At 45.8% G+C, this 14,357-nt stretch overlaps 1 protein-coding gene across 11 annotated transcripts in view; it reads left to right on the top strand.

Moving 5' to 3' along the window:
• The window catches only part of tacc2 (transforming, acidic coiled-coil containing protein 2), a 32,988-nt gene that overhangs the window by 4,100 nt on the left and 14,531 nt on the right, over positions 1-14,357 (top strand). For 10 of the 11 annotated variants that reach the window (XM_084020844.1, XM_084020843.1, XM_084020847.1 and 7 more), the window contains exons 2-3: positions 374-2,017; positions 5,807-6,085. In XM_084020844.1, coding sequence (XP_083876970.1) covers positions 374-2,017; positions 5,807-6,085 — 1,923 coding nt within the window. The remainder of the gene's footprint in view (positions 1-373; positions 2,018-5,806; positions 6,086-14,357) is intronic. The other variant, XM_084020842.1, reaches the window with a different exon arrangement.

Raw genomic sequence — 14,357 nt, 5'->3', positions numbered from 1 at the left:
GACTGTTCCTGTTGAAGTCTAATGGAAGTAATGCAGCCCTTTATATTCAAAGGATGACATCAGCTGTGACATCGTGCCTGCTCTCCAGGGCAAGAATGAGCCTTTTCTCACACTGCTAGACACAATACCACAACAACAACACGCACACACACACACACGCGCACACACACACACACACACACACACAGACACACACACACACGCACACACACATATACACACACACACACACACACACACACTTGTAAGGACTCAAACTCCCTGTAACCACACAAGCACACACATTTGTCATTTGTCAGTCATTCCTTGTGCATGTGCTGTAAACTAAACAACAAATCCCCCAACCCCCTCTTCTCTTGCGTTGTTTTTTCAGACCCCTCCCATCTCTGGACTCTCCTCAGCTAGAGTTTCTCACGCCAACTGAAGAGATAGCTGCTCCTCTGAGACCGGAGGAGATCCCTGCACAGGAGCGAGCTGCAGAGAAGACAACAGAGAGCCCACCACTGAATCTTCTGAAAAAGCCAGTGGATCTTCCCGGACCTTTAAAGAAGACAACAGATCTCCTAGAACCAACAGCAGTGCTCAAGAAATCAACGCAGAGCACAAAAGTAGAGCTCCCTGCAGAAGTGAAGAAAGGAGAGCTCCCAGCTGAAACAAAGAAATTAGAGCTCCCAGCAGAAGCAAAGAAAGTAGAGCTCCCAGCAGAAGGTAAGAAAGTAGAGCTCCCAGCAGAAACTAAGAAAGTAGAGCTCCCAGCAGAAACTAAGAAAGTAGAGCTCCCTGCAGAAGCTAAGAAAGTAGATCTCCCAGCAGAAACTAAGAAAGTAGAGCTCCCAGCAGAAACTAAGAAAGTAGAGCTCCCTGCAGAAGCTAAGAAAGTAGAGCTCCCTGCAGAAGCTAAGGAAGTAGAGTTCCCAGCTGAAGCTAAGAAAGTAGAGCTCCTAGCAGAAACTAAGAAAGTAGAGCTCCCAGCAGAAGTTAAGAAAGTAGAGCTCCCTGCAGAAGCTAAGAAAGTAGAGCTCCCAGCTGAAACTAAGAAAGTAGAGCTCCCAGCAGAAGTTAAGAAAGTAGAGCTCCCTGCAGAAACTAAAAAAGTAGAGCTCCCTGCAGAAACTAAGAAAGTAGAGCTCCCAGCAGAAACTAATAAAGTAGAGCTCCCAGCTGAAGCTAAGAAAGTAGAGCTCCCAGCAGAAACTAAGGAAGTAGAGCTCCCAGCAGAAACTACGAAAGTAGAGCTCCCTGCAGAAGTTAAGAAAGTAGAGCTCCCTGCAGAAGTTAACAAAGTAGAGCTCCCTGCAGAAACTAAGAAAGTAGAGCTCCCAGCTGAAGCTAAGAAAGTAGAGCTCCCAGCAGAAACTAAGAAAGTAGAGCTCCCAGCTGAAGCTAAGAAAGTAGAGCTCCCAGCAGAAGCTGAGAAAGTAGAGCTCCCAGCTGAAGCTAAGAAAGTAGAGCTCCCAGCAGAAGCTAAGAAAGTAGAGCTCCCAGCAGAAACTAAGAAAGTAGAGCTCCCTGCAGAAGCTAAGAAAGTAGAGCTCCCAGCAGAAGCTAAGAAAGTAGAGCTCCCAGCAGAAACTAAGAAAGTAGAGCTCCCAGCAGAAGCTGAGAAAGTAGAGCTCCCAGCAGAAACTAAGAAAGCAGAGTTCCCAATACCAACACAGCAGACAGCAGAGCTCACAGAACCAACACAGAGCACAATTGTAGAGCTCCCAAAAGAAGCGAAGAAAGTAGAGCTCCCAGAACCGACCAAGGAAGAAGAAGAGACTCCAGAAAAGCTCACAGAGCCAGAAACTTGTTCAGAAATAGTGAAACAGCAAGCTGAGCCAGAAGACTTCCCAGAATCCACAAAGGCGACAACAGAGCACCCAGAACCACAGACGAAGCTGAGCAGTGAGCTGCCAGAGGGGCTAGAGGAAAAGCCTGCAGAGATCCCATCTGAGGAGCCATTCAAAGTACCGGCTGAGGAAACTGCAGAGCCAGAAACGGTCCAGGACCCTGCCGAGGATCTACAGGATTGTGGGTGAGTGTCTTTATAAAATCATAACATTAATACATAATCAATCACAGTTGGTGTTTCCTGGTAAACACACTGGGGGAATGTTTCCCTGGAAGGCTGCTGCCCTTTCAGAGCTCCGTAACGGTCTGGATTTTAAAAAAACATGTCATGTAATCCTCAATTGACTAAAATCTTAGAATTATAGCCTTTCACCATTAAGAACAACAGATTTACAGGGAGACTAGTCATTTTGTGGTTGACATGAGATGCCAACAGGAAACCAGACATCGGGATGATTTGTGAATGACCTCTTTAGGTCATTTTCCCAAAGCTTATCATAACATTTCCATTACAGCGGCTTATATGAGGCATTGTATTGCAGCTAATTTATCTGTGAAAAGGGGGGAAATCGCCGGGGGGCACGTGGACTTCACAGCTCAGCAGTTTCGCCTGTCACACGTTTTAAAACGGATTTCCATGTGCTCGGAGGTTCCCCCTCGGTGGCTTTGTTTGACTTTCAGACACCTCGAGGTCATCCGGTAGGTCGTTGCTGTCTACAGCGGTTTGACAGCGCCTGATTGGATGTAGGAGACTGGAACAAGTAAATAAGTAAAAAATATAGTAAAAACATAGTGAAGCGTGTGATCCAGTTGGCCCTCCATGTGCATGCAGTGTCTATTTAAGCATTTTAACAGCTCTTCACATAGTGTTTCCCCAGTTTATTTACCGTGTGAGGAAATAGCTTTTTTTTCTAGATTCTTAATAGGCTGCTGTCGATTTTGTTTTCGCTTAGCTTCCTCAGTTATCTCTCCTAGTTGTCGCTCTCTCCTGCCTGCTGCCGGCCCAGGAGCCATCCCACATGCCAGAGTAGCACTTGCTGCCTGTCAGTCACAACACTTGTCCCATCACTGCTGTTGGAGACATAAAGGTTTGTTCAGAGGAGGAGGAGGAGGAGAAGGAGGAGGAGGTGGTGGAGGAGTGACGGCGCTATTTCCATTATAGGTCTCATCTATAGATAAAGTTACGCCAGAGAAAGAAATGTGACTGCATGGTCAATGATGTGTGTGTGTGTGTGTGTGTGTCTGTCCCCGCCCCCCAGAGGCTGTCCTAGCTGTCAGTCCGGCTCAGTCTGTGCGGCTTTGTGAACTGAAGCTTGTAGTTGGAGGAATGTAGGCAAGGCACTCAGCCCCACTGAAGTCATTGGACGGACCAGACAGAGTGGAACAAAAGCCAGAGTTAAGAGAAACACTTGAGCACGTGCTTCAGCGGGAGTGTGTGTGTGTGTGTGAGACAGAGTCGGTCAGAGGACAGACGGACGTGGACGTACACTCATTTGGCTCTGCTGTTTTTGGAGTAGAAGAAGTCATTTCCATCATTTACCGTAGTGAGCTGTTAACGCGTGTGATGGATTCCTTCCCCGGCTGAAATCTGAGTGAGTTGACGAGAAGTAGGTGACCTGTTTTCTGTCTGCGTGCGTCTGCTGTAGGTGTTTTGTCTTTAAGTCCCTCCAGGTGGACGCAACAGATGGCCTGTAGGTAACTAGTGCTAATGACGCTGTGTCTCTGTGTCGCTGACCTCGCCAGATGGGAGGAGGGGAGGGACAAAATAATAAAGGCGAAGGGGCAGAAGGCGGAAAAGAAGGAGCAAAAGTTGGGAAATGAAAACAAATGTTACAGGTTGAAGCATGTTGTGCTCGATGTGGAGGCTTGTCTGATGGACAGTTGGTGAGACATCTCATGAGTAGCAAACCTAATATTTAAACTATGGTAAACCATGGTTTACAGTTTAAACGAGGAGTTAATAAATGATCTCTGGGGCGTAGAGACTTAAAGGGCCACTTGCTGTATGACATATGTCGTTTAATTGAAAGTGTTACACGACTAGTTTTAATAAAATGACATAACATCTTTATGTAAAGCCATTTTTACTCATGAAACACCACGCGAATGACCGGAGTAAAAAAAGAAAGCCCACACTGCACTGTAAATAGCCTGGTTGCCATGGCGATTGGAGGTTGATGTGCCTTTTTTTTTATAGCTGGCATGTATGTAGTGAAAAGTGATGTAGTGAAATCTCATGTCAGTCATTAATTTGACCACATCAGGCTGCCTTCAAGTAATACTACAGTATCTGTAGTGGCAGAGAAGAATGGGTGGATTTTTTATGTATGAAGTATGTGTTTTCAGTATATACAATGTGTTATTGTACGTGGAGTAGGGGTGTGTGTGTGTGTGTGTGTGTGTATGAGCGAGCTGCTGGCTGACAGAAATGGTCCTCTCATTAATGCACTGTAAAGAAAAACACTTATCTTCGTACTTTCAGCTGGTTTTATTTACAACTCTCTGTTTATAATTAAACACCCTGCTTGGACTCACTGTCTTTCGCGTCCAGCTGTTTCCTGTAGATTACGCTAAGTGTGTGTGTGTGTGTGTGTGTGTGTGTGTGTGTGTGTGTGTGTGTGTGTGTGTGTGTGTGTGTGTGTGTGTGTGTGTGTGTGTGTGTGTGTGTGTGTGTGTGTGTGTGTGTGTGTGTGTGTGTGTGTGTGTGTGTGGCTTCAATACAGTTCAAGCAAAGTCACGTTTGCTTACTTTCGACTCGGCCATGAAAGTGGAGGCTGGAGAATCAGGTTTATCTGGATTGTGATAGAAAATGATAACAACCTGAACTGGCCTCTGTAAAAAAAATCTGAAATCCAGAATTGCTTGAGTGACGCCCTGCCTCACTGCTGAATTAGCAACAATTAAAAAAAGGATTTAACAGCCTCCAGGTGTTAATTGGAACAGTAAAACCATCATCTTCCAGATCATGCACATCATATCTGGAAATAGAGGATATTGGAAAGCTCCATATGTTGTCCATCTTCGGACCGTGTGCTCAGACTGTGTTGTGACTTGGTTGTTTCTATTTCCAGGCTGCATGTGCCGTGTCGGCCACAGATGCTCATGTATGTATAGACCGGCCTGCTGGTGTAAAGTCACAGGCTGAGGATTTGTAACGAGGGGACTGGGACCAAATAAAAATTTATTTTTCTGGATTTCCAGGACATTTCCTCTTCACGCAGACCATCTTGAATCAATTAGAAAAAATGCCGTACTTTTATAATAGCAACCAGATTTGCATCGGATGAAAAACTGTGACTTGCTACGCCCTTAAGAAAAGCACACGCCCTCGTTAAACGTTATTAAGTCCTGACTTTACTGGCGAGCGGGAGCCGGAGAATAACAGAGCCCAGTTTTCAGCATGAAATGAGCTATAAGGGACGTTTGGAAAGCAGACCTGAATGTGCTTTTCGTTGATGGAGGTATGGTGGAGATCTCTTCTGCAGAAGAAGGCAGCTGGAGTATTTTTAGAGCCAAACAGGAGGCCTGCCCCAAGTGGGGAACAGCTGCATGGGGCGTCCGTCCCATTGCCTGTCAGATTAGAGAGCCTACCGCCTGATAAGACGGGCATGGATCGCCGCCAAATCCACTCCGCCAGGTGGCCGTCGATGACAGTCAGACATCCTTGAGCAGCTTCACTGCAGAGGCCGAGCGGAGCCAGCGGGGGAAACATGGAATATCGTGTACGGGGGCTAATGAGGGGGAGTTTGAGATTCTTCCGTGAGAACGCATGTTTACGATGGTTGTAGTGAGCAATTTATTGTTTAAGTCACTGCTGGGTTTAGGTGACGACACAGAAGAGAGTGCTCCATCTCCTCTGAGGTAAGTGAGGATGGTGTAGAGGAAAGTGTCCTTCGAGGGCTTTTCCGAATCGCCGCGCTCGGCCTTCTCGCTTCTGTCTGTCTGTTGATGTTTGGTGTTCCCTCCCCTGCAGGTCCTCCCTTGCTGAGCAGGCAGAGAGAGGCGCCTCTCCCCCACCTCCTAACTCCGAATACCACTTCCTGCCTGCCCTCCCTCCTCACCTCCAAGACACCACAGAGTGCCCCACTTTTCCTTCTCCTACACCCCCGGAAAGACCCGAAGATCTACCACACCCACCTGCATCTCCTTCCTTTCCCCCTCCTCCTCCAGCCCCTGCCTCCCCTCCTGTACCTCAGGCATACCAGTGTGAGGACCACTTCCCTGCTTCTGCACCCCGCCACCCTCCTTTAAGGTATGAACATGAACTCTGCCCGACTATTCCGGAATGTGTGTCAGTTTGTCTGCCGTGTCTCCGCTCTGCTGCCTTTCTAAGGACCTCACAGTGGATTTGTCCGGTGCTGACACTAGTCTCTTTAGCCTGCTTGATGAAAAGAAGCCACATCCTTATCCTTTCAACCCCAGATCAGGTCAAACTAACAGCATTAAATCGACATCTGGCACACTGAATTACCTTGTTGATGTTGATTCTCAGAGCTCCTGGAACTACTGGAAAAAAAGTCATCCACGCACTTTATTTATTCTTATCTTAAAGGATGGCTTAACATTTTGGGAAATTTTCTTATTCTCTCTTTTTGCAGAGAAGGTGAGACAGTAAATAGCTGATGTGATTAGCTTAGCCTAGCATAAAGGTGACACAATTTGTCTTCCCACAACTCTATTTGCGGGATGATGCAATCAATTCTTGACGCCAAGAAGCAGTATGTCACATAAAGAAAAATGGAAAATGGATATTTTGACACTTTACTGTGTAGATGAACCAAACAAGATAAATCATATTAATTAGTGAGATTAAGACGTAGAGGACTAGCTGTTTACAGTCTTTGTGCTACCTTCAGCTAACCAGACTAAACACATTTCCTTGCATCTTTAACTATTCCTATGAGGAATTGTGAGAGTGCTCACCACATCACACGCCGCGTTATTACCATTTTCCTCGAAGTGAAACCCAGAGCGAGCGTCTCGTCTTTCTATTTCAGCTAACCGCCGTAATAAAATGACAGATTAGCATTGCCTCGCACGTCCACCACATGAACTCATAGGAAACCGGAATTGCTAATGTATGAACTTAGTGGTCGTGGAAACTCAAATGCATACTGTGTAATTGTGGCTTGGTAACGGTGGATATAGCAAAAGCGTCGGGGTGAAATGTTTATATGTGGATCTTTTCAACATTACGGGATAAAAGCGGAGCACTTACACACCACGCTTTTTCACAATGAAATCCTATAATCACCACTTGACATGTTCCGACTGATTTCTGGACGTTTTACCTAGAAACACGATGATTTCATTCATAACACCGACGCTAATTACATTTAAATGCTCCTCATCATCTTGCTATCAGCACATCTATTCCCCACTGAGATTACTTAACATTCCTCTGCGATCATTTGCCATTTATTTCAAAGACTTACTCTACTTATATGAGAGGGAATGACTCAGCCACTTTCACAGTGCACTGTTATCTACAACCAGCAGAGGGCCCTCACTGCTCTGTCTGCACTGATGTCTGAATGCTGAATGAAGGAAACACAGGGAGACAGCAGCCGCTCAAACGTCTCTCAGCATGCATCACTGTTGGGTTGGAGACTCTGTATTGATTTCTGTGCAGAATTATACATATTTGCTCATGACTTGGCACTACTTGGCTTTCTGAACACGTCCCTTTGCTCAGAGAGGACCAGAAATCTTGAGACGGCGAGGCTAGAATAGTGTTGTTATATAATTTATGATATCTGAGACCGCTGTTATGAGCAGTGGAGAGGAGAGGAGTACCAACACATGGAGTGAGCTGGATGTCAGATTGTCCTGGTTGCCTGCACGCTATGCCAACATGTGTTGGCATTAACTTCTAATCTATTTGTATTCAATCTGGTGCTGGTAATGAATGAAGCAAGCAACTCTCATTATATCACATGTAATTATATTGTCAAGGCATTTTTCAGCTGGAGGAGGCAGCTTTGACCAAATTTTCACCGTGTGATAATTAAGATGTTAGTCATTGGATGTGCTTTTGGATGACTGGTTCATTGAGTTGCGAGTAATAATTAGATCCTTCTGTACGAAAACAGGCTTCCTTCTCTTTTAGTTAATAATTATTTAAAAAATGACTCATCTGTTAGTGATACAGGATACAAAAATCTATTTATTGTGTTTATTTATCTTTGATTTATGCAGAGAGACTTAATGATTTACAATCATCTTGGTGTCTTAACTGTGACGCAAAAACATTTTCTTCACAAAATGTAAAGCAATACCAGGATGTTTTAGGGCCATTTGAAGTTTTTTTTTTAATGATCATTGGGACAATATGGTGAATCTCAATTATTTTGGTTGTGACATAAAAATGTACCATGCCTATTGAATTCTGATTATTCTAACTAATTCTTACTAATTATTCTCACAATTCCATTCTTTCTACCTTCATGACTAAAGAATGCTCCCATTAAGAATCAACCCACGGCCACGAAACCATGAACTATTCTGCACCATCACAGTTGGCTTACACTGTTACCTTCACCCCCCCTTGCAGGCTACACATCACGGTGAACCTGATTCCTCTAGAGCGCCTTTATGAATCTTTCAGAAAAAACTGCCACAGCCATATCTTCCAGTGCCTGAGTGTGTTGAATTTTTTATTCATTTTTCTTCAGTCTACAGTTGAAGCAGCAGTGCAGGGCCGGGCTCTTAAGAGGATGCCCAATGGTTCCATAGAACTGGACTTCACACATGATTTTCTGCCCTAGATACATCTTTGAACTGGTTTGGGGTATGGGGGGGGGGGGGGGGGGGGGGGGGGGGGGCAGTGGCAATCAATAATTTTGCCTCAGCAGGGGTCTATGTTGGGAGTTGTGAGTGGGCATCGTTACTTGTCCCCCCGGGCTGTGAACCATCGACCAACAGGCCCAACCGAGACCAGAATCACATCAATATTCTTTGTGGACATCAGTTAATGGACTCCACGTTTACATGCGAACGCCCCCCCCCCCCCCCCCCCCCCCCCATTCCAGTGTGGTGTTAGGTTGAACACTGGGGTTTTGTGTGATGCGTGGAACTGGAGATTCATGTCTTTCTAGTCCACACGGGCAGAGGCACGACACCCGAAACCTTCAGCCACTACGAGCGCTTCGGGGGAGTTGCTTTTGTAGTGAGCCCTCGTTTCCTCACTTTCCCATGAGTGCACAATAGATTTATTCTTCTTGTATTTCCAAAACGCCTCTCTTTCCCATTGCCCCTCTGACAATGGATGGGAAATGTGCAGAACCTGTCCCTGTTCTCATTTTCCATCCCACAGGACACGTTCTCCTGCGTCCGTCACACGCACAGATGTCTCCACGAGGAAAATTGAAAAGACATGACTAGACAGAATGTCATTATTGCTCCTTCCAGTCTTTGATGCGGTTCAAGGTCTGATGAGAGTGCCAGTAAATTAGATCACCAACCCAGCAGCTTGTCAGGGGATTTCAACATAGAGACCGTATTCATTTGGAAATGTAGCATGTAGCATCTCTGGATTAAGCTTCTAATTAGAATATACCTAAACAATTTGAGTCTCGCTGTTGCTCACTTGCTTTTTTTGATTTTGCCTGTTTTTTTTAAAAACTGTGTGCTGGTGTTGGAATGAAAGTGAATATAATAGGGTCAGACCTGAATAGTACACATACCAGTTTCTCAGAGTCTATTGTTTACATCAGGCATCACCCTGGTTGGCCACGCTGAGTGTCGGAAGCTTCCATTGTGTGAAAAGGAGGCACAGAAATGATGTTTTCAGTGTGCAACACACTGGCTGAGGGACCGGGGGGGGGGGGAGAAAACGGCGGTGTCGAGAGGTTACGGTGCTGTGGGAGGGAGGATTGGGGACCGACGGAGGGAAAGTGCGTGTTAATCAGTGCGGTTTTTGGGGGGTTTGCTATTGTGTGGCTCCCCTGCATAGAAGCAGGATGAGGAAAAAAGCTGCTTGTCTTTTTAAAGGCACAGGAGGCTGGAGTCAGGAGAGAGAGCGGAGGAGAGGGAGAGGGGGGAGGAGAGAGAGAGGGGGGGAGGAGGCAGCGAGAGCAGCAACACAGCTCAGCGATATCAGCAGCCAAACAGAGACGAGGCACCTCAGACACCAGACGGCAAGAAAGCAGGATTTGATATTGCATTCTTCTTCTTTTGGGTTATTCTCTTTGGATTTTTGCTCTTGGAGATTTTATTCCTCCTGGTGTGGTGCCATTTTTTTTACCACCAGATGGGAAACAGGACTGCTCTGTAAGCAGCAGAGGCTCAGAGATGCTGTGCATGAAGTGAGGAGCCCTTAATCATCCACCGCTTTTTGCTCCTGATGCGAGGAGGACTCGGTCAGCATCCTCTGCACTGCACCACAGTAAGCCCCGGCCGGTGCTCACCTTCCTCTGACACGTCCGCCTCCTCTCTGGACGGATCTGACCGAAAAGCGGAGGGTGTTTTGGAGGGGTGGAGGGGGTGGGGGAGGCGCACGGCGGGGCAGGGGAGCAGGTGGATGTGGAGGGTGGCTGGAGAGCAGGAGCAGGCAGGGGGGGCAGAGCTAGCCGAGGATGGGAGCCAACGAGTCCATGGAGCAAGGAGAGACCCCCTGTCCCTCTCAAGAACACATGTGAGTGTGATGTAACGTGCATTCCTGCTCAGTTCCAGGAACCGTTCAGACGTGTGATCAAAATCAGGAAAAACACTTTATTTAAAATCCGAGGGATCCGGAGAGCAACTGTTGTTTTTCTTATTCATAAATCGCTCCTTCATGCAGCCTAAATGTTCACCTGTGAGTAACATTATGGTGGAAACAGGATGACGCCTGACAACCATCTCTGTTCTGTTCCCTCCATCATCCTCTCTGATGCAGTTTTGCTTCTTATTTTTGCACCTTTTCACACACACGGCCTTGAAACTGTCTCAGACTGTGAGATCCAATCTGAGCACGTCGTCACTGTTGTTGTTGTTGTTGTTTTCTTTTGTGATGTAAATGAGGATGAGAGCGTCGGAAGCACGTGTGCGTGAGCGTGCCTCACTGTGCCGTACGTTACGGATGAAAGTGCTTCCAGGAGAGCCGCTGGGAACCAGAATTAGGCAATGAGTACAGTAGGTGCCCACCAGGAGGCTGGTGGGGTGATGTTTTTGTTCTGCGTGAAGGAGGACGCCGCTGACACGCTGGTGACGGCGTTGAAATAGAGCACGCTGTGTTAGCAGGGGGCTTTAAGAGGAAGAGAGATTGGACTCTTAGTGAATATCAGTGGACGAGAGAAAGACAGAGTCAGAGAGGGGGAGAGATGGAGCAAGAGTGCTCCACTTTGCTGTGTTTTATTTATATCCCAGACACACTACGGCACAGGAGGAGAAAGATCAGGGGAAACGGAGGAGAGGGAGAAGGGAAATGGAGTGACTGCATGAGTTGGTTTGTGTGCCGTCTGTAATGTGTAAATGAATGATTTATAGCATAATATATAAGGCATTTTTTATAATCTCAGAGCTCGTAGAGGACTGAATACATAGCTGTTTCCCTACAGGTGGAACACAACAGCAGCGCATTAATAACCAGGCTTTCAGTGAGTTGTGTAACGCTGTCAGAAGCTGTTACAGTATATAAAGCATTCACATGAAAGCATGAAGGGCTCTGATCTGGAAGTGTTAAGACCCAGTTATTCCTCTCGTTTCATTCTGATTTGTAGAATGAGTGGCCCGGTTTGTTTTTGTCGGCACCGATGGGGGGTTGGGATACTACTACTACTTAATGAACACAGCATCTGATCTCATCTTCAAAATGGAGAGGTAATTTAACCCCCTCCTTGCCGGTTGCTCACAGACTTGGCACGTTGTTGTTTAATGTGCCATCTGCTTTGCAGTCAAAGTCTCAGATTAGACTGGATAAGGTATTACACCGGCAGATAATCTTAGTCTGACACTCTTTTTTTTTCTGTTGGGAGTGGATTTCTTGGATAAATGGATAACAGACTTGAGGCTTGACCTCAGTCTGGATGGAGAAGAGAGACATCTGCTGTGTTTATAAGACCTGCAGAAGGTGCAGAGTGATCTCATTTCCCCCGTTACATTTCCCCATACGTTGCTGCCCCGCTCACCACGTCACATCTGTGTGGAAACCGGAGAGGCTGAGATGGAAATAGGTTGTTGTGGTGTTTCACAGGGTGTTCAGTGCCTATGATGTAACCCTCACATCCAGACGCTCATTCATCAGGAGGGATAAAAGCACAGGGGCTCCCTCTGTTGGCCTTTTCTTTCTACTTCACAGGGGAGACCATAGGCTGTATACAATGACAACATATTTCATTATTATATCACCTTACTTCTTTTCAAAATACAGAAGAAAACATAATAATACAAATTAAAATATTATTATTAACATGCAATTAAAGTACAATTTTTAAATGTAACCACTTTATTCATTAACCACTGTTTGGTAAAGCAAAGCATGTGACATAATAATGCATTGAACTGCCATTTTCCTGCTGATGAAGACCAACCTCTGATTAAGCTGCTGTTAACTGACAGACATAGTACCAATTATTTTTATGGCCAAAATGCTAACGGCAGATCAAAAACCAACCCGACGCTAAACGAGGAGTGGGTGATGAGTTGTAGATGAGCAGGAGGTGAAGGAGAAGCAAATGGATTCTGGGAAAAAGAGGAGTGAAAGGGAAAGTGATGGATGAGAGTTGAGTCCAGACAGAGAGGGGTTTTAGGGGAGTTTGACATCCCAGAGATGGAGGCAGCTAATCCATTTGAGCTAATCAGACACTGGAAACCAGCGTCCTGCCTCCATTCATCCCACAGATGCCGACTTGAACTCTGACATCAAATGAAGCATATTTTTGGAAAGAGCAGATAAATGCTTCCTTTGCAGCATCTTCTAAGTGTTTGGAGGAATGTGTGTATGTAGGACAGACAGGTGGTGTTGGGTTTAGGTGGAGCCCAGCTTCCCCCCCTCTCCCCCTTGGCAGTGTTTCTGCCTCCAGCACTGTGAAAGCTGTTTAGACGGGTCCAGTTGGATCTGCCTGGGAGCAGCAGAGACACATCTGTCTGTCTGAGGTGCAGCGTCTCGCTGCTTCACGCTGCGGAGCTTCTGTCTCCAGGCGTCTCCGGCTGCCGTTAACTGCAGCTCCCTTTGTTTCTATCCGCCCCCGTTCCCTGACTGCTCACCCACACGGCGCCTTTTCCTCTATGTTTTGTCTGCAACTGGATCACCCTTGAGCTGCAGTAACGCCAAAAACATATCATTTTGTATTTGTTATTCATTTCTTTAATTGCAGCACACATTTTAATGTATTATTTCTTATCTATTAGATGTCATTAGTTGAATTTGAATAAAATAATCCGTCTTTATCATTCTGTGAGCAACGTAAGAGTGGAATAAACAAAAAAAGGCTGTTTATCTTCTTTTTCATTTAAAACAATGTGTGGGCTGTGAATAGATGATGCTGATGCAGCAGTCATAAATCTGCAACATCCCTTTATTTGTTTTCTATAACTCTATAAATCTATAACACGTCAGTGGTCCTCACTGGTTAGGCAAACCTCAGCTGTGTGTGTGTTTGTGCTGGACTGTGCGCCGCCATTTTTACTCCTTCCAACGTGGAACATATGGCGGGAACAGCCTCCTGTTACCATAGCAACACAGTGTTTGCAGTCACATGAAAAATGTCCTCTGCAAGGACATAAACGGAGCAATGAAATGAGCCCTAACTACCGTATTATCTCACTGTTTTCACTTTTATTTCCATTCGTGCTCAAAGAATCGACATAAAACCAGCTAAAGATCTTCACAGATGAATATGTTTGTTGGATCGTGGTTTCCAGTGAGCAACCCAGGCAGACCCGTTTTCGGGATTGCAGCACTATTGGAGCTTGTGTTGCCTGATAAATGGTTTGGATTTGTCAGTGGATCAAATAGTGGCAACAGTAGAATGTGATACTCCTGCTGCTGTACTGTTGGCTTAGACGAACCTCCGTCTCTGCTGTGCCGTGATGTGACCCCAGGGATAGTCGGCATATTGACCATGACAGCAAAGATGGACATTTATTACCAACCTCCCAATAAACATGAATGTCTCAGCTCTGAATGTTTGCTGCATCGGTGATACTGATGGCTGGATGGTGTTTCAGACCCCCCGTGTTTGCCTGTGTGTGTGTGACAAAGGACCTCCACAGGATGGTGAATGGCTTCAGCAATGCCTTGAGCTGTATCACTATAGAATAGCTGGATCAATATCATGCATAGACAAGGAAGCATCATTTAAGTGCAGTGTCCTCGTCTATCGTGTTGTATTTGTCAGTATGTATAAAGAGTTATGGGTGCATTACATTTTTCATCGTTTTGATAGTGTTCATTGTAAAAGACTGATTTGATGACCATGAAAATGACCCGTGTTTGTTGAGTCCAATTACCAAAATGCTTTTGCATTTGATGAATTCATTACTTAGACATTAGATGGGGGAGGGGGAGGGGGGGTAATATGTCAAATGCATTGGTGGTAAAT

The sequence above is a fragment of the Eutrigla gurnardus genome, assembly GCF_963514095.1.
Source record: "Eutrigla gurnardus genome assembly, chromosome: 11".
Classification (NCBI taxonomy): domain Eukaryota; kingdom Metazoa; phylum Chordata; class Actinopteri; order Perciformes; family Triglidae; genus Eutrigla; species Eutrigla gurnardus.
Note: the sequence above shows the minus strand (reverse complement) of the source record. Positions and strands in the feature narration are given on the sequence as shown.